This window comes from Neofelis nebulosa, chromosome 18, assembly GCF_028018385.1.
Source record: "Neofelis nebulosa isolate mNeoNeb1 chromosome 18, mNeoNeb1.pri, whole genome shotgun sequence".
In the NCBI taxonomy this organism is placed as follows: Eukaryota; Metazoa; Chordata; class Mammalia; order Carnivora; family Felidae; genus Neofelis; species Neofelis nebulosa.
Window position 1 is genome coordinate 13,810,520 of NC_080799.1, and position 20,037 is coordinate 13,830,556.

General features: G+C 51.4%; 1 protein-coding gene across 6 annotated transcripts in view; it reads left to right on the forward strand.

The window, feature by feature from the left end:
• AUTS2 (activator of transcription and developmental regulator AUTS2) overlaps positions 1–18,463 on the forward strand; it is a 1,133,525-nt gene extending 1,115,062 nt beyond the window's left edge. For all 6 annotated transcript variants that reach the window (XM_058710837.1, XM_058710836.1, XM_058710839.1 and 3 more), the window contains 7 exons: positions 747–776; positions 2,489–2,560; positions 7,188–7,329; positions 10,518–10,595; positions 11,471–11,554; positions 12,700–12,922; positions 15,250–18,463. In XM_058710837.1, coding sequence (XP_058566820.1) covers positions 747–776; positions 2,489–2,560; positions 7,188–7,329; positions 10,518–10,595; positions 11,471–11,554; positions 12,700–12,922; positions 15,250–16,498 — 1,878 coding nt within the window. In that variant the 3' untranslated portion in view covers positions 16,499–18,463. The remainder of the gene's footprint in view (positions 1–746; positions 777–2,488; positions 2,561–7,187; positions 7,330–10,517; positions 10,596–11,470; positions 11,555–12,699; positions 12,923–15,249) is intronic.
• The last annotated feature ends 1,574 nt before the right edge of the window (positions 18,464–20,037 follow it).

Here is a 20,037-nt window from a genome sequence, read left to right on the forward strand (position 1 = left end):
ACCTGAGTCAAATGTCCCTCGCGCTTAGGTTATGTCACTCGTTCATAACGCACACCTCCACCGCCTCTCAAAAACAATTGGAAGTTCTACAAAAGATGCAGTCTTGTCTCGTGGGTTGTTACTTACGTTTGGCTTTATAGTAAATGTGGACAGACGGTGACTTTTTACAATATCGTCTTTTTCCCTGGCTAAGGGTCAGTCAGAAACTGGTGACCAGAGTTAGGTAGAAGTTAAAAATGAACTAGCTACGTAAGTATTTTTACGATGTTTAGTGAACCTTCCAAAAGTGTGTAATACCTCTAAGTAGTGTGCGGTCATCACACGGAGTGCGTTGGTTCCACCTTACGTCTGGAAGAGGACAGCTCTCCCAGAAACCCCTGGGTACCCAGGCTTCCAGGTCTACGGTCCGGAGGCCGTCCTCCCTTAGAACCCAGGCGGTGTGCTTAGAAGGGCTGTTCAGATGTGTAATGTGAGCAAATCATGTTGCCGGAGGGCAAATTGCTATTGATTAAACTTGGTCGGGGGGCTTGTCAGCGTGGACGTGCCCAGGCTTGTGAAGTGGGGGAAGGGACGCTTGGCACTTTTGATCGTGTGAAAATGGGTTAATTATTCTCTAAAAGGGCTTCATTTAAAAGTAAAATTCTAACATTTTAATTTCCCCTCCTAATGAAGCACTACAAATTTGTTAATTAGAGCAATTGTTTGAGTGACAGGCATGTAACCGAGTTGTCATTTTCTCTTCACAGTTGACAGATCCTTTCAGACCTATGTTAAGGGTAAGAGAGCTTCTTCTAGAACTGTTTTGCAACCTCTGTTTGACTCCCTGCGGGTTAAAAATACAAATCCATTACAAGGAAACAAGCCATAGAAACGTTGGAATAAAATGTTGGGAGGAGAGTGGCTGGGCTTTTCAGGTAGTGTAATTGGAAATGGCCCACATTGTGTTGCTTTGAGTGTTGGAGGAAGCCAGGCCATTGAGGGAAAGCAAACAGAACATTCAACTGAGGCACCGTATCTTGTTGGGAGGGCTGCTGAAAGCTCGACTAGTGGGAACGTACGTGGGAAGTCTTCAGCTAAAGACAGAAATTAGGATTTCACTGAGCTCTGCTGTCTCTCCTGCACCTAGAAGAGATAGATAGATAGATAGATAGATAGATAGATAGATAGATAGATACGATCCATCTATTTATCTGGGCTGGTGGCTGCCTCATTCTGTGGTACGTGATGTTGACCCTCAGAGCCATTCAACCTATTTCTCTGGTGCAGAAGAGGGACATACTAAGCATTAGTTTTGTTAACGTCTTGAGTGGTCTGGAGAGTGGCCAAGAGATGACCTCTGAATAAACGCTGACTTACTGGGGAGGGGGATGGTCGGATGGAAGATGGATGGATAGGTTTCCAGCTACACTTAACCCATTTCTGGCGCCTCTCATCAGATAATTCAATTTCTCCAAAGCGAAACAAAGGAGAACTGTGTCATCACGTAGGTGATTTCAGATGACCCATGATTTCATGACAAGAGAACTGACCCCAGACTTGGATTTAAGGATATCTTTCAGAAACAGCTCCTTAATATAGAAACCAGAAGCGTCTGTCCTTTGCCGATGTAGGAATGGGGCAGCGTTTCCTCTCATCTGGCCTGTAGTTACTGAGCGCGTGTCGGGAGCTTATGAGTAGGTTACGCAACAAGACTACAAACGGATTGGCAGGAGGTGGTCCCTGCCCTCCAGGGTGGTAAGACAGCTCACTCAGTTACTCCTCTGCTTGGAAAGCAAGACATGAACTGATCTGAGAGACATGGCTTGATACACTCCCAGACGTGACGGCAGCAGAGGCCTAGAGCACAGGAAGGAACCTGCTCTCTTTGTTTCTTCTCTTTTCACTTGGGAGCGGCACCCAAGAACACCAATGGGTAGTTGACTCTTAGCGAAGCCTTTGTGGGAACAGGGCTTCAATGAAAATGTGAATTTCTTTGTTCCGCTCTGGGGGTTAACACAAAACCGCGTTGGGGGAGGCTACGCGGGTTCTTCTGTACCCTCTCTTGTTTTGAACCGATTCACAGACGCTCCCTAATTAGCTCTTCTGAACAGCCGATTTGCATGGTAGCATGGCCGCATTTGTTAGGTACAGCTTCCCCCTCTCCCGCTCTGCCAGCTGGCACCAGAAAAGAAAGAAGAGACACAGAGTGGGGCTCGGGCTTTTGCCATCTTGTGCTTGGTAACCGGGGAGGTCCCCGTCAAGTGTGGCTTTCTGAGCAGTGGCTTCCAGCTCGGGCCCCAAGGGAGGAGGGGCAGAGCTGACCGGGGTTCCCTGAGGCCTGGGCCCTGGGCAGCCTCTAAGAGAGGGCACTTGGAGGGGGGACTGAGCACAACCGGGCCGTGAAAAAGAGCGTCTGCAGCCAAAATCTGCTGAAAAGCTCTGAAGGAATTGGGAGATGCTGTTCTCTGGAAGGCCTTCCTTGTGACCACATTGCTCTTTGTTGTTCCAGAAACCAGGGAAGTGGTGTGCTATGCATGTTCACATCGCCTGGCAAATCTACCACCACCAACAGAAAGTCAAGGTCAGTCTTGCCTTCCTAGTCTGGCGGGGGAAGGGGGCAGGGGGACAGGAGCATGGGGCGGGGGCGGGGGGAGGTGGGGGGGATCTCCGGATGGAGGGAGGAGGCATTTAAACAGCTTCTAAAGATCCACTGGCAGGAAGATGCTATTAGGAAATCTTACTATTAATTAGGGAAACCACCAGTAAAATGACAAAATAGGAATAAACCAAGAACTCCCTGATGGTTTTTTTTTTCCTTTTAGAGGATTTTGTCATCATATTGATCCAAATTAGATTAAATCCTGCAAAAAAAGGGGGGGCGGTGGTAATCTAATTATAGCAACCATGTGTTTATACAGAAAATAACAGAGTGTCTGGGAACAGCCACCCATGGAAGTTTGCATTTCTGTAAGAATTGGGGCATTGGTTTCATTTTATGACTTTGAGAAGTTGATAGAGCCCTTTAGACCCTATGTGATGCTACTAAGCTTCCATCAGCAACACGTGGCATTAAGAATTTCTTGAGGCGCCTGGGTGGCTCAGTTGGTTAAGTGTCTGACTTCAGCTCAGGTCATGACCTCGTGGTTCGTGGGTTCGAACCCTGCATCATGCTCTGTGCTAACAGCTCAGAGCCTGGAGCCTGCTTCTGATTCCGTGTCTCTCTCTCTCTCTCTCTCTGCCCCTCCCCTGCTTATGCTCTCTCTCTCTCCCTTTCAAAAATAAACAAACATTAAAAAAAAAGAAACCTAAAAAAATAAAAAAAGAATTTCTCTTTCAGACGTCGTGTTTGGTTCGCAGTGACCTTTTAACACTCTCATTAATTAGTCATCTTTTTTTTTTTTTTTCAACGTTTATTTATTTTTGGGACAGAGAGAGACAGAGCATGAACGGGGGAGGGACAGAGAGAGAGGGAGACACAGAATCGGAAACAGGCTCCAGGCTCTGAGCCATCAGCCCAGAGCCTGACGCGGGGCTCGAACTCACGGACCGTGAGATCGTGACCTGGCTGAAGTCGGAGGCTTAACCGACTGCGCCACCCAGGCGCCCCTCATTAATTAGTCATCTTGATGACCAGTGACACAGGTTAGAAAACAGTCAGTACCTGTCAGAACCACCTCTGGCCCGTTACCCTGCAGATTATTTTGCTTCTTTTGGCTGTGTTTTTGTCACACAGATGAATACTACGTTCCACTTTTCCAGCCATTTACGTTCTAGCCATTAGATTGCTGACAATTAAGAAGGTGGGGCAACTCTGAAACCCCCATATTTGAGGGGCGCCTGGGTGGCTCAGTCAGCTAAGCGTCCAACTTCAGCTCAGGTCATGATCTCGCGGTTCGTGATAGGGTCAAGAGCCTTCTGCAGGAGACCAGATAAGGCATCACTGGTTGACATAGTTGTAACAGAAATAACTGACAAGTTCAGATTTAATGTCTGTGTAAGTGTGCCTAGAAAACTGGGAGAAGATGACCAATCAAGCAATTCCAGTAAGCTTCAGTTAATCCATTTTTTCACGAACAAGCATTTAGTGCTAAAGGCCTCCATGAGAATAAGAAGCCTATAGGAGCACCTGGGTGGCTTAGTCAGTTAGACAACCAGTGCTTGATGTCAGCTCAGGTCATGATCTTGCTATTCTTGAGTTCGAGCCCCGCATCAGTGCAGAACCTGCTTAGGATTCTCTCTCTCTCTCTCTCTCTCTCTCTCTCTCTCTCTCTCTCTCTCTCTCTCTCCCCCTCTCTCCCTCCCTCCCTCTTTTTCTGCCCCGCCCCCTGCTCGCTGGCTCTGTCTCTGAATAAATAAATAACTTAAAAAAAAAAAAAAGCTGATAAATAAAGGAGGGAGAGCTGGTTGTCACAGAAATATTTTGTTTTGTTTTGTTTCATTTATTTTGAGAGGGACCCCAAGCAGGGGAGGGGCAGAGACACAGGGAGACGCAGAATCCGAAGCAGGCTCCAGGCTCTGAGCTGTCAGCACAGAGCCCGACGCGGGGCTTTAACTCATGAACGGTGAGATCACGACCGCTGACTAAATTTTGACACTCAGGCCAGTTCCCTTTCTGTTCTGGATGATGGCGATTAGCGGATCGGTAGGTGAGACTCAACCCTCCTCGTAGCTCCTTCGGTCACAAGCGATGAAGGGTGTTGTATGTGCTACTTTAGCAACTTCCTCCCCGTGAAGGTGTCCCCCGGCGACTAAAACCTTCATTATCTCAATTCAATTAGGAAGCCATCTTGCACACGAAGACGGCTGCTCATCTCCCCTTCCCAGTGAGCTCTTTGTAATCCCCAGGTGCCATCCACTTGGATGGCTTCGTGGACCTAAGTTGTGGTTAATGTGCTGTGTTGTGTTCCGTGCAGTATTAGCAGCACCAAATAATCTGGCAACCAAATTAAAAGAGGCACTCAGAAGATTTTCAAGGATTTGTAGTGAATTAGAAGCTCGGGTTTGGGGTCTGGCTATTACTGCCCTGTGGATTTGTGCAGAAATGCCATTGTCCCCTTGCCTGTAATGGGCGTTTCCTCATTCTGTTAGTACTCCCCGAATACCACCTGCAGATTACTTCGGGTGCCAGGCTCAGAGGGCCCTCACCCGCCCTGCTGTCTGGTTGCCCGGCACTCTCCGGCGACCATACCCACGTACGCATGAGAAGCGATGGAACGTGCTATCCGCTTCCAGCTGGAAGTGATCAGGGACGTTTCATCTCGAGTGGGCACAGCGGATGAGTGGGTGAGGGAAGGGCGTACTTCGGTCATCCCGGATTCTCACGCAAGCTAGCCCAGAGGCCTCCTGTTGACTTTAGTATACAGTGGGACGGGGCTGTGCTCAGGGCAGACACGAGGGAGTTTGAGGTGGTGCAGGCCCAAATGGACTGTGAGCGTCAGTCGGGTGGCAGAGGTTGGAGGAGTGGGTCAGAATCAGGCGAAGGGCCTTGAAGGATGGGAGCCTGGCGGGCGGGGAGGGCCAGGCAGGGGGACGGGCACAGGGAGGGAAGCATGGAGCCTCCAGCCCCCCCCCTGCCGAGCGGGGGGGGAGGGTTAATGCTCATCAGGGGAGGTGTGAGATTCAGAGAGAAGGTTGCTGAGGATTAAGAAGGTGGGGCAACTCTGAAACCCCCATTTTTGAGGGGCGCCTGGGTGGCCCCATCAGTTAACCGTCCGACTTCGGCTCAGGTCATGATCTCGCGGTTTATGATCTTGAGCCCCGTGTCCAGCTCTGTGCTGACGCTTGGAGCCTGGAGCCTGCTTCAGATTCTCTGCCTCTCTCCCTCCCTCTCTGCCCCTCCCCTGCTCGCATTCTGTCTGTCTCAAAAATAAACAAACATTAAAAAAATCTTCTTTAAAAAAGAAAACCCCATATTTGAGACCGCTACTGGCCTGAAGAATGACGCCACAGTGCAGAAGAGAGGAAACGGTGAGCCAGTTTCTACAGCCTTCCAGGAAGGTGAACGGAGAGTAGCTTGAGGGTGGATACATATAACTGGGTGGAAACAGAGCGATGGCAGCTGATGGCAAGTGCTTTGCAAGAGAAGTTCTGGCGGTGCCTGCGTGGCTCAGTCGCTTAAGCATCCGACTCTTGGTTTCGGCTCAGGTCATGATCTCACAGTTCGTAAGTTCAAGCTTATGTCAAGGACCTTGGGCTCTGTGCTGACAGCGTGGAGCCCGTTTGGGATTCTCTCTCCCTCTCTCTCTGCTGTCTCTCAAAAACAAAACCAAAAAAACAAAAAACGAGAAGTTCTCGATGGTTCACTGGCTGATCTCTTCCTCAGGGAGTTGTGGGGCAGGGGCAAGAAAAGACCCCTGTTCGTTAAATGAATACCCCTGCTTTGCTACTGTTTATTTTTGTTTTTGTTTTAATATGTAACAATGAGCATCTGAAAATTAGCTTGTAGCATGCAAATATTTCATCATAACTTCCCGTTACTAATGTACTGTGATCTATTAGAGTACAGCATAGAGTCATTAACGATTAATTTGCACAGCAGATTATTCATGCAGAATTCCTAATAAAATGAGCTTTGAAATACTATCATTTAAAAACTTGCTAAAATGGGCCTTTACAGCGAATAATAAACTGTTTTGGAGTGGTGGCGAGTTTGAATCAACGGTTTTTTTTTTTTTTTTTTTTTTTTTTTTTTTTTTAAATTTTTTTTTCAACGTTTATTTATTTTTGGGACAGAGAGAGACAGAGCATGAACGGGGGAGGGACAGAGAGAGAGGGAGACACAGAATCGGAAGCAGGCTCCAGGCTCCGAGCCATCAGCCCAGAGCCCGACGCGGGGCTCGAACTCACAGACCGTGAGATCGTGACCTGGCTGAAGTCGGACGCTTAACCGACTGCGCCACCCAGGCGCCCCTGAATCAACGGTTTTATTCCTCAGGCCGTATGACCTCACAGACGGAACACTGGCCCCGTCCGGACGCAGGCCCCACTAGCCCCTCGTAGGTTGACCTGCTTTTCTGGCATTCGAGGGCAAGGTGCTTTGTGGGCTGTTGTTCTCCCAGCTTTTGTAAACTTGAACCTGACTGTAGCACGCAGCCCAAGAGCACCATTCACAGAGTCTCCTTTTTCCATCTCTGCCTCCTCGCTGAGGTCGTTCTTCCCTGCTGTTCCTCTTGGGGTTTCATCTTTTCTTTTTCCCCTTTTTCCCCTAGAAACAGATGCAGTCAGACCCACATAAGCTGGACTTCGGATTGAAACCCGAGTTCCTGAGCCGCCCCCCAGGCCCCAGCCTCTTCGGAGCCATCCACCACCCCCATGACCTGGCCCGGCCTTCAACTTTGTTCTCTGCCGCTGGTGAGTTCCGAGCTGGAGGAAAGAGTTGTTGTTGAAGAGAACTCTTCTCTTCAAAGAGGAATGTTGTTCGCAGGTAGCTATATAAATTATGTTTGTGCTCTGGGCTACTGCTCAAACCTTCCCTTTAAAAACTACAATTTCTGGGGGCGCCTGGGTGGCGCAGTCGGTTAAGCGTCCGACTTCAGCCAGGTCACGATCTCGCGGTCCGTGAGTTCGAGCCCCGCGTCAGGCTCTGGGCTGACGGCTCGGAGCCTGGAGCCTGTTTCAGATTCTGTGTGTCCCTCTCTCTCTGCCCCTCCCCCGTTCATGCTCTGTCTCTCTCTGTCCCAAAAATAAAATAAAATTAAAAAAAAAACGTTGAAAAAAAAAAAAACTACAATTTCTGGGACGCCTGGGTGGCTCAGTAGGTTAAGCGTCCGACTTCAGCTCAGGTCACGATCTCACGGTCCGTGAGTTCGAGCCCCACGTCGGGCTCTGGGCTGACGGCTCGGAGCCTGGAACCTGCTTCAGATTCTGTGTCTCCCTCTCTCTCTGACCCTCCCCCATTCATGCTCTGTCTGCCTCTGTCTCAAAAATAAATAAACATTAAAAAAAAAAAAAAAAACTACACTTTCTGCCAGCTTTCAAGGCAACATCCCAGTACGTCTAGGGAGACCGACCCTTCTTCACTGATATGCCCTCTTTCATTACAGAGAGAAAAAAAGATCATCTTTCTCTCCGGGGCCTCATGTTGCTTCGGCTCATTATTTGATCGTAGAAAACTTGCAGAACAGGGTAGAAACACCTGAGGGATCTGTTCATTAACCTTCGAATGCCTCCTAGGTGTGCCAAAGTGGGGGCAGTGGGAACTGGGGGTCACTGCGTCAGAGAACGACCCGTTTCCGCTCCAAGGACATACAGACAAAAGGCAGCGGACACACAGCCGTAAGGTGCATCAGGAAACGAGAACAGCCCTCCTCCTCAGAGGAGCCTTACCATCCAGGCCTTGGAAAGCCATTTTGCCGCACAGAGCTCCGCTCACTAATACTTGTAAATGGCAACGCTGCACTCAATCTGGTGACGAGCTTCATAACTTCATACCCACCGTGCTAAGTAGAATTTATTCTTCTGGACATAAATATTCACGGGGCTCCCCGTTCCTGGTCCTGAGGGAACAAGTTTCACATCCATCCTGCCTGCTGCCTTCCCAGGCTTTTATCCAAGACTCATTTTGGGTTGACCTAAGGCTCTTCCATTCAGAAAGAGAGAGACTCCCCCACTGCAAGAAATCATCATTATAATGGGCCTTGTTGCCAAAGCAAGTGAGTCACCCTTGAGGGTAGATGGAATTTGCTAAGGTCTCAGGTTTTGCTCTGTGAGTTCTGTCTAGGGACATATTTGAAAGCTTTGTTACCATGGCACCTAGGCTCTGAGACAGAGCTACACTAAGAGCAATTTTTGGAGAGAAATAGAGAGATTTCTCCCTGGCTTCCGTTTGAGCCAAGTGGATGAATTGGCTTCTTTTGCTTCAATAATTCTGGAACTGCAAGGCACCCCTGGGGGCCCTGGGCTGAGCAAAGCTCCCAATCTTCATCGAAGCATTAATTAGCTTGTACTACACAGGCAGTGTGCGGCCACATTTTTATTTAGCTGGCAACACTGTTAACACCTAATGAATATTCTGGACCGTGTTCGCTTGGTAGAAATGGAGTATCATTTTTGCATTGCCTGGGTGGAGGATAAGTCACCATCCAGGACTGAACGGATGACTCCTCAGGTGCCTTCCAATTCTCCGAGTCCGTGACTGTGACAGACGTCCTCCCGGGTTCCATGGCTTCCTCCACACCCGAGGCCCCACGAAGACCTTGCAGTCCAGGGAGCGGCGACCCAGAGCATCAACTGAGTTCATAGGGTTTCGGGAGAGACAGCACTCCTCCATTTGATCTGTCTTCCTGAGGGAATTTATAGTCGTTTGTAGGAACTTAGACAAAATGCAAGAGATTGTGGAGAAGCGAAAAGTCTCTTCATGGAGGCCCTGTGTATACATCCGTTCCGGGAGGCCATCTTTCTCAGTATGAGCATCACTGGATTTTGCCCCCGAATGATAATTTGGTGAAACTTTGAGCCGCGGTGTCTAATTCACACACGCACGTGTTAAATGCAGCCACTTTCAGCTTGCTGTTGGGCACTGATGCCTGAAATAAGCTTAGGACGCTCCCTCCAGTGAGCCCGGCCGGTCTCTTCTCTGAAGCCGGGCCTGCCGCCCCGAGAGCCGGGATGCCCTCAGCCTTTAGGAATATGGGCCTCCCCTGCCTCCTGTGCGCACACCCTGTGTCTGTCCTCCCCCTCTTGCCTTCCCCCGCTTCCTCCAGGAAAAGGAGGCTGTGGCATCTTGAAGAAATACATTCTGAGGGGGAAACCGAAGGAAAGGAGACGGCTGAACTAGCACTAAGGTCCCTGGCGGGCAGATTACTGGTGTCCACAAACACGGACCAAAGGAGCTTTTCCTGGCACCGAAGCCGGAGAGCTGCCTGAAGGCACTCACGTCCTGTCACCCGGTGCAACGCACGATCCCGGGTTCCGTCGGGCCAGGCCTTGTAACGCCCTTCCTGACAGCTAACACGTGCCTCGGGAGAGGGGTTCCGTGGGGCAAGGCACCGTGGCCCGGACCCACCGCTGCGTGACAGCCGCTACCAAGGATCGTAAAACGTGGTTTCAGGCTCAGTGTTCCTCAGAGTGAAAGACCTGCCCCCCCAACATGCTCCGGGAAGAAAGTATCCCGTGGCCAAAAGCTCCCCTTTCAGAAAACGAGCCCAGGAACACGCTAACGGCTGTGAGAAGTCCTTCAGTGAAGAACCTCGCTTAGCACTTTGTGACTGGGCGTTTCTTCAAACTCCTTTGGTTACAGGATCACCCCCCTCGCCCCTACCCTTGCACCTATGTCCCCACGCTTCTCAGGCTGCGTGTCCGCATCTTGAAACAGTAACGCCCCGATTTGGGGGTGGCCAGCCCCGCCCGGAGAAAGGGCACGGCTGGGTTTTCTGCTCCCTAACAAGACCCTGTCGTCTCCTGGTGTGTGGCCGGGGTGCCCTTCCGTTAACGCGTTTCCTCCCGAGTGTTCTCCCGGGGCCCTGACGCAGTGAGGAGCCGGCCGCATGGTAGGAACCGGCGTTCTGCGAAGCCTGACCCCGCCATGTCTGACTTTCTAGGTGCTGCACACCCAACCGGGACCCCTTTCGGGCCACCGCCTCATCACAGCAACTTCCTTAACCCTGCCGCTCACCTGGGTGAGTTGCCCGCGGTGATGGGAAATGACGCGCGTGTCTCAGAAAACCTTTGTTTTCTGCTGTGCTTCTGGGCAAGCCGGCCATGGTCCTAGACACCTCCCTGACTACATGGGGCGATGAGGGCCCTTGGGAACAAGTTTCAGCACCTGCTGTCCATCCTCGGGGTGTCTCAGCACCCCTGCCGCCACCTCCTTAAAGTCGTAGCTGAGTGCTCCGTAGCCGTCCCGCCCGAAGGGACTGATGGCACAGTGGGCACGTGCCCGGCCACCTCCGGGAATCCACGTTTACGATGGCCGCTTCCCGCCCAGCGGGGCAAGATGATGTGGTGAGGAGACATTACCTGCTATGTTATAATCCCTTCTCCTTTCACCGTGAGTAGGTCTCCCTCGCAAAGGCGTACGCTTTCTTTGCGGCCTTGATTTATTTGATATTTTCTGCGGATGTGACAAGCAGGTGCAGGCAACGGTGTATACGCAGTGCAGCGACAGCATGTATAATACACACGACTTCGGCGCTTCGTCACTGAGAGACTCATTTTAAGATGTCATTTACTTGTTCTGTTAGAACTTGCAGGGCAGGAGGGCGTCTTAAGACACTGCTGGGCTTGAGTGATAGTCCCCACCCGGCAAGAGGCATGGGGCAAAAGGCCCAGTTCTGGAAAGACAGCTCTCGTAAATAAATATTTTGCTAATCCAGTGCCCAAATCTGAGCACACCGAAAACCTTTTGTACAACCTGGTAGCAGCAGGAGGGACACGTCGGGTCTGAGTAGAGAGAGGGCGGGGCTCCCACATCTCTTTCCCACCCGCCTGGAAGCTCTTTGTGCTCCTCACTCAGTCCAGTCCAACCTTTTCCTTCCTCCCCGTGTGTCTGCAGAGCCTTTTAACCGTCCGTCTACGTTCACTGGCCTCGCAGCGGTTGGTGGCAATGCCTTCGGGGGACTTGGAAATCCTTCAGTTAGTGAGTACCTCTAACTTTTTAAAATCCGCCCTGGACTCTGTCTCCTCTGATCTGTCTATGGCTCAAGACCTTTGTAGCGAAAAGGAAACGATTCTCTTGGGAAACACATTGGCTTACGTCACCGCAAAGGCAGGGCTCAGCAGCGGAGTTAGGGGCGAGGGTGCATTTACGTCGAAAGCAACGTCTCAAGGGTAACCCACCGTGACTATGTCCTCCTGGGCATCAGGAGCAGTGACGCCACTGACTGAACTCCCAAAACATTGCTTAAGCTCAGTCTCCTCCATATTCCATCCCTACTATCCGTGACTGTAGCTACAGTCCCATTGCAGGGGGAATTTTGCACTCACCTGGCCTCTGGCATTATGGCACTGAGAGAACTTGACGGGAAATAGCGGGAAAACAGTACCAGGCTGAGGCTAGCTAGCTGGCAACGCGTCATAGTCCCTCGTCTGGGAGGGCCATGCCGTTTTCTAAAAAAGTATCTAGAGGGGGAAGAGTTGTGGCACCTGCTCGTTTTTGAGTCACTGAATTCTCTAGCCACTGAACACGCCACACGTTTTCTTTTGTGCCATCCACAGATCATGTTCTCCTGGCCCCGGAGGCCCCAAGTGCAACTCTAAGCTCGCCCTCCCGACTCTGTCCGGCGCGGAGACCTTCCGCGTTCTGCTTAGGTCAAGGCCCTGCCCGGGCTGTGACGTCACCTGTTTCCGCCTGCTACCACTGCGGGAGCAGCGGCGGTCCCATTCGAGGGGCTGTGGGTAGCGGCTCGGCTTGACCGTGCCTCCGTGCCGAGCGTTGTTCCTCCCAAGTCACCCCCGCAAGAGTGCACCACGCTCGGGGTTTCTGCATGCACCAGACGTGTTTGATGGGGCGCTCTTGACACCCATCTGGCCCCTTTCCTTTTTAAAGCTCCCCCTCCCGCCCCCCTCGCCTTTGGTTTAAGAACAAAAGCTGCGAGCTACCCCTCCAGCGTAGGACGAGCGCGCCTCTAATGAATCTGTTAATCTCCTTTCCTTTTCCAGCTCCCCATAATATGTATTCATTTTAACTCTGAGTGCTGTTAAAAGTTTTTTGGTAAGTACCTTCATTACGGCAGATTATATAATTTCTCTTAAACCTTTTTGTTCTCCACTTCACCATTTCAGCACCCAACTCAATGTTCGGCCACAAGGATGGCCCCAGTGTGCAGAACTTTAGCAGCCCTCACGAGCCCTGGAACCGGCTGCACCGAACGCCTCCGTCGTTCCCGACCCCTCCGCCCTGGCTGAAGCCAGGCGAGCTGGAGCGTAGCGCGTCCGCTGCAGCTCATGACAGAGATAGAGACGTAGATAAACGAGACTCATCTGTTAGTAAAGATGACAAAGAAAGGTACGGAAAGAAACCGTTCTCGAGCCCCAATGGGGAAGCCCGCTGCGTGCCAAGGGCAGCCGTCCACCCTCCCCGTCCCAGCCTCGTGCTCCAGCTGGCCCCGTGGCCTCAGCTCCTCGCTCCGCCCGAGGCCGGCCCCCAAGTCCCCGAGCGCACCCCCTCGGCCCCGTAGTGCACCGCGACCGTAGGATGAAACCGCAGCACAGCGAGAGCGTCCCGACTCAGACACAGATGCACACTTAGAGCCTCCGAAGTCCCAAATATAAATCTCGCTCTCAAAGACAGTGAGTTGGAGCTTTGGACCAAACACACACGGCATGAATCAATACCATATCTGCTTTCAAGTTCGTGCAGTCCATTCAATCATCCATAGGTTTTTTTCTCTGTCTCCCTCCCTCCCCCCCACCTCTCTCTCTTTCTTTTTGTTTGCTTTTAGAAAGTCACGTTTGCATTGTCTCGTCACATTTTTCTCAAATTTCGTTCAAACTCAAACCCTGGGCTCACAGATGACTAACAAAGTTTTGCAAACCTACACGTAGAGGAGTGCCGGCAAGCATTTCTGGTGTGGGTTTTGTTTTGCCAGTGGATGATTAACCTGACTAACCTTTTTTTTTTTTTTTTTAATCTCTGTGCTTGGTAACCCAGGCCCGAAAAAGAAACGGCCTTAAAGAGGAAGACGTCTCAGAGCATTTTCTCTGAAGAATGTCATCCCTTTCTGATTTCTTTCTGTAGGAGACTTTCATTTTGAATGACCTGAAAAATCAGGGGAAAGACAAGATATGCTTGACAGAAAATACCTAGTAACGCTCTGCTTTTGGTACTTAAGCCTCAAATAGCCAAATCTTCCAGTTTTCTTTACTGTGTGTGGGGTGTGTGTGTGTGTGTGTGTGTGTGCACGCACGTGCGTGCTCACTAGTGATTGAAAAGAATTCAACTTTACGGACTCTGAGTGTGTCCGATTAGTATGCGTTCCTCGGAGGTCATCCTTCTAACTGATTTCTTTCTTATAAAAGAAAAGAATCCATTTTTCCTTCAAGACAGTATGTTAAAAATCTCTTACCCAGCGGAAGGACCGTTTATGGCGTTCAGCTTTCAGCTGTCAACTGCCAAAGAGAGGCGGGCGCACCCGGCACCCGGAGCTTTGGGTAGCCTGTCAGGGCACAGAAGACCATGCGACAGCAAACCTTTACACATTTTTCTGGGTGGAGTCAAACGGCCTTTTGGACTAAAGTCAGGAAACTTAGTAAAACACACTGTTCTTTGTCCTTCACCTTTTAGACGCTTCTCTTTCTCTTCTTAGCCTTGCATGCTGGCTATAGACACCAGATCCGCAGGGGAAACCCTCCTTAATTCTCTCGCTGCAGACTACCCTCACCTGGGAGCCTTGCTGCTACCGGGCTGGCGAGGCATCTTGCTCCTCTCCTTGGCCACGTCCCGTCTCGGGGCTGTCCCCACGACACGCCCGGGCCCGTCTTACGTCTCCCAAGTCGGCCTCTGTTGTCCTTCTGTTGCTCTGAATTTTCTGCCCTGTGCTCTTAAGTCCCTCATCCCAAACGGGTCCCCCAAGTTCTTGTTCCACACTTCCATTCACAGGGGCTCTTAAGATTGTTCTCCATTTGTCCCCCGAGGCCTGGGGACCCCACTCTGCCTCCCAGCTTCCCTCCCATCTTCTCAGACTCGGGCTTTCTTGCCCTTCCTAAGGTATAAGTGCTGTTTGGGACCCCCAAGCCCTGACATCATGGTCTCCCTTCAAAGCCCCCTCACATGCTGTGCCCCGGAGGTCACTCTGCATCTGTGCCCTTGACTGTGACACAGGTCCCTCGTCCTGATGCCGGGAGATCGAAGCCCCTTGCACCCTTCCTCCCTCTGGCTCTGTTATCGCAAAGATCGTCTTTGCATTTGGGCTCTTGGAACTTTCTTCTTACCACTCAGTGACCCTAGGAATCCAGACAGGCAGCCTGTGTTGCCACATCGCTGTTGGCCACGTTGGTCCATTTCCACCCTCCGAAAGCGCTTCGTCTGTGGCCTTGACGGAGGCACGTGAATCTCACATGCAGAGAGAATGGTTTCCCCCTCAGACCCTCCCACCTGCCCCCCACCCCCACCCGCCCCAGCGCCAGTGCCTTGTCCCCAGAAAGCTTCCGTGGAAGTCGAGGTGAGTAAGGTCAGGGTGGCTGGTTTTGCCACGCGAAGGGCACATCCGGCTGCCTCAGTGACCACGGGAGCCACACCCGAGCCTCTCTCCCACCACCATTTCGTTGGCAGCCCCTCCCCAGGCCGGCAAGCCCATTTCATCTGCCTCTCTGTGTCCCTCTTTTCTTCCGCAGGGAAAGCGTTGAGAAAAGACACTCCAGCCACCCTTCACCAGCACCTATCCTCCCAGTGAGCACCCTGGGACATAACCGTAGCTCCGCTGAACAGATCAGGGGTCATTTGAACACTGAGGCTCGCGAGAAAGACAAATCCAAAGAGAGGGAGAGAGACCACCCGGAATCCCGCAAGGACCTGACCGCCGACGAGCACAAGGCCAAGGAGGGCCACCTGCCGGAGAAGGACGGCCACGGCCACGAGGGGCGAGCCACGGGCGAAGAGGCCAAGCAGCTGGCCCGGGTGCCGTCACCCTACGTGCGGACCCCCGTGGTGGAGAGCGCCAGGCCCAACAGCACCTCGAGCCGCGAGGCCGAGCAGCGCAAGAGCGAGCCGGCCTACGAGAACCCCAAGAAGAGCTCGGAGGTCAAGGTGAAGGAGGAGCGCAAGGAAGACCACGACCTGCCTCCGGAGGCCCCACAGACCCACCGGTCTTCGGAGCCACCTCCTCCAAACTCCTCGTCCAGCGTGCACCCGGGGCCCCTGGCCTCGATGCCCATGACGGTGGGGGTGACGGGCATTCACCCCATGAACAGCATCAGCAGCCTGGACAGGACTCGCATGATGACCCCGTTCATGGGCATCAGCCCCATCCCGGGCGGAGAGCGGTTCCCGTACCCTTCTTTCCACTGGGACCCCATACGGGACCCTCTGAGGGATCCCTACCGAGAACTTGACATTCACCGGAGAGACCCGCTGGGCAGGGACTTCCTGCTAAGGAACGACCCTCTGCACCGTCTCTCGACGCCGCGGCTCTACGAAGCCGATCGCTCCTTCAGGGACAGGGAGCCTCACGATTACAACCACCACCACCACCACCACCACCACCCTCTGTCTGTGGACCCTCGGCGGGAGCACGAGCGCGGGGCTCACCTGGAAGAGCGGGAGCGCTTGCACATGCTCAGAGAAGACTACGAACACACACGGCTCCACCCCGTGCACCCCGCCTCCCTGGACGGACACCTGCCGCACCCCAGCCTCCTCACCCCGGGGCTCCCCAGCATGCACTACCCCAGGATCAGCCCCACCGCGGGGCACCAGAACGGACTGCTCAACAAGACCCCCCCGACGGCGGCGCTGAGCGCGCCCCCCCCGCTCATTTCCACGCTGGGGGGCCGCCCGGTCTCCCCCAGAAGGACTACCCCTCTGTCTGCAGAGATGAGGGAGAGGCCTCCTTCCCACACCCTGAAGGATATCGAAGCTCGGTAAGGAGGGCAGGACGCGAGGGAGGAAAGAGAAGCCCTTGCACACCAACAGGGCGCCAGACCGGAGACGGGGAGCCAGCGCGGGCCCACCAGACTGGGGGGGGGGGGGGGGGGCCACGCCCCGCCTCCTCCCCTTGTAAAAAATGTATAGGCTCCAGTGCAGATTTTGAAATGGTTTTTTTTTTTTGTATATCATATGTTGAAATTTTTCAGATCTTTCAGCCAAGTCCTATGTTCTCATGTCTCTAACTCTTTTGGTTTCTCGCATAAGACTTTTTGATTTGAACCAAAACAGTGAAGATGACAGACACACAGCGACGCGGTGGTGACTGGGGGAGAGACAAACAGCGGTCCACACAGCCCATCGTGCGAAGCTCCTTCAGATGAGAAAGGAAGGCCGTGTACATAGCTATGTAAAAACACACACACACACAAACAAAAAACGAAACACAAAAACACATTGCTTCGTGAGCTAATGGTTCATATATGCAAAGGGTAAGATAAAAGCTTTACTTTGTACAAATGTAAATAGATCAAGAGTAAGTAACATAATACATTAATACTTCTTAAAATGCGCTATTTGCAAACTTAATATCAGCGAGTGCAGTCGGCTACGGCTGCGTTCCCATATATTGTTATAGACAGCTAAACCCTTCAACTATGCAATGAATGTTAGGGCTTTTCACAAAAGCCCTCCTAACTCAAAGGAGCCTTTTCAGATCCATTTACAACATACTTAAGGTCATATTTTCCCTGAACAAGCGCTTACGTGATAGGACTCTGTTTTCCTTGCTTGTTTTTTTTTTCCAAACGGAGAAACATCCTATTTTGCAAATCGGACCCGGGCTGAAACTTGGCTCGCAAAGTTAAACTGCTCGCGGGCCGTGGGGGGGGAGGGGGTGGGGGGTGGGGGGGGTGGTGTGGAGCACAGCCCCCGGGAAAGAGAGCCAAGGGCCTGAACACCCAGTGCCAGGGAGGATGGGAGCTGTCAGACGCCAAAATCAGGGGACACAGACAGGTCGCCACCATCAGTCACGTGACTTCACACACACCTCATGTGGGAACCATGCGTGTTTTAGTGTGTCCTGTTTCCTGTCTGTACGCGCCTCCTCGGTTTGTAATGAGATTCGATTACATCCAAACACATCCTGAAAGAAAGCTTCACGTTTTCTCAGATGATGGATATGTTTTCACTGTTTTCAATAACTGATGGGTTTAAGGTGCACGTTTCCTAATGTGACTCGCTGTGTTCCAGTTGGTAATAAAGTCTGGGAAATAGCCGGCAGGTCGACCTTGGGGAGCCATGGAGAGTTACAGAGGGTGAGCAGTGGCAGAGACAAAGTTCTGTGTGTGCGTGTGTTTTTAATTTTGCACCAACCTTAATGTGTCTTCATACTTTTATAATACATTAAGCCTCTTGTCTACATATTTGGAGAGAATATGACTTTACTAGCAGAGAAATACAATATATCTTGTCTACTGGACTGTAAAATATATGTATGAAATAAAATTAGTTCCATTGGGTCCTTCTAGTATATTAAAGTGCTATCTGATGTTGTTATCCTGTTTTTGCAAAAAGGAAAAAAAAAGTTAACTACAGACCATTGTTTCTAATAAGCAGAGAGATCTATTTTAGTAGTAAACTGAAGGTTTAGTTGTGAGCTTCAGATTTTGTGAACTCCAGATGTTGTGTAGTGTTTTTTTTTTTTTTTTAAAGACAACAACTAAAAAGAAAAAAAAAAAAAACCCCAAGGAATATATACACTGGAACTATAGTGGTAGCTCTCGGTATTGTAAAGAGATTGTTCTATACAGACCTTTTTGCTGTTTACCCTGTATGTAATAAAGTCCTTTCTAGACCCTCTGTGAAAAGACGCGTGAAAACCGACTGAGTTTTCAGCATGTTCTCATCGGCGGAGCCTTCTTGTGTAATGTAAACTGTGCCATGTTATTAAAAAATGTGAACCAAGCTTCCAGCTGCTTGTTTGTGTGAGAATGGCCATCGTTACCTTAGGGAAGAAGCCTTACGTGCAAGACCGGGCTCTTGGAAAAGAAACACCTTGAACCCAGCCCGAGTGAGGACGCGAGGCTGACCTAAGGCGGCCGGTCGCCCTCCCTAACGCAGTTAGTGACCCGGCCGGTTAGTTTCTGTAAACGTTTGCGCCCCACACCGTCAGTTGTGGATCTTACGTTCTTTTTTTGCTTTCATTTTTTGGCACGGTCGAAATGACGAGCCGTTAAGTCGCGGGAAGGTACTTTTGGATCTTGCAGGGGCTGTACGTACGGGCCGAGGTGGCCGCTGTGCCACCTCGCGTCTGGGGCCCGCCTCAGAGCCCCTCCGCATTCGCTTTCTCTGCATCGGTGACAGATCTGATTTCGGGCCTCTGACAACAGTCATTGCTTGCTTGTTCCTTTGCGTTTCAATCCGTGGATTCGGTCAGTTGTATGTTACTTAAGACCTTCCCGGTATTTTTTTTTTTTTTTTCCTGTCTCCGCTCTCCGTGTCTCGTTGAATTACATGGCCTGTCCCTCATCGGTTTGCAGACTTCCCCCTCGTCCTCTGAAATCTGTTGTGTTTTTCCAAGATGTAAAAAACTGTCGACATGATGAAATTGCTGTTTGGATGAGATTGTTTGGATTGGTGTTATCTTTCTGGGGACAAGACAAAAGCGGCCCGGGTCAGCGGGACGTGGGCGGCCGCTGTCTGGGGAATCCGCGCAGAAGTGACCAGGGAGGGTGTTTGGGAAGCGGGGTGGGCACCCGAAGACCGTCCTGGCGGGAGAGCTGGGCTCGGGCAGAGCAAGGGGTTTCCCGAATAAAGACCCGCTCCTGTTGGCTCTGCTCCTGCAGACTCCCGACTCCCAGACCAGAGAAGATAACCCGAAGGAAAACTGGAGGATTGGAAAACACGACAAACGCTGTTTTTCCGAATGGGCCAATTCTCGGGACCTTCCAGACCCTGCGTCTCGGCGGCGGCTTGATTCGCTGTGCCTGGCAGACCTTCCCGCGTCCCCTTCTCCGTGCTCCTCTCTGCACGTCCCATCTGCCGTGTCAGAACGCAGAGGAGTCAGACTCTCAAATCAGTCATGGTATTTAATCCCTGGGGCCTTACTCATCTCAACCTTTGCATCTTCCCCCTCTAATTACGTTCAGCTCCCCGGCATTGATGGGTACTAGCACCAATTTGATTTCCTGCTAACCTATAGATGCTCTAATTATCTCCACAGCCTTTGACTGACAATGATCTTGTTACCTCCTAATGGTAACAGACAAGTAAAGCAGCAAATATAATGATGCGATAATTACCATTTGGGATGGATATTCGCAACGGCGTTTGCTGTTTATCCCTCCTTCTGCCTCAATCAAGGTGGATGAGAGGAAATCAGATGTGACTGCTGATGTTATATACGTCTGCAGCATAAAAAGACGTGCAGGACGGCATCTCACGGTGCCAATCAGCCCCGTGGCTGCGGGGTGCTCGACACCTCGGGAATGCGGATCCGCGGCATCGAATCGGCTGAAGGCAGAGGCCAACGAAGGTGA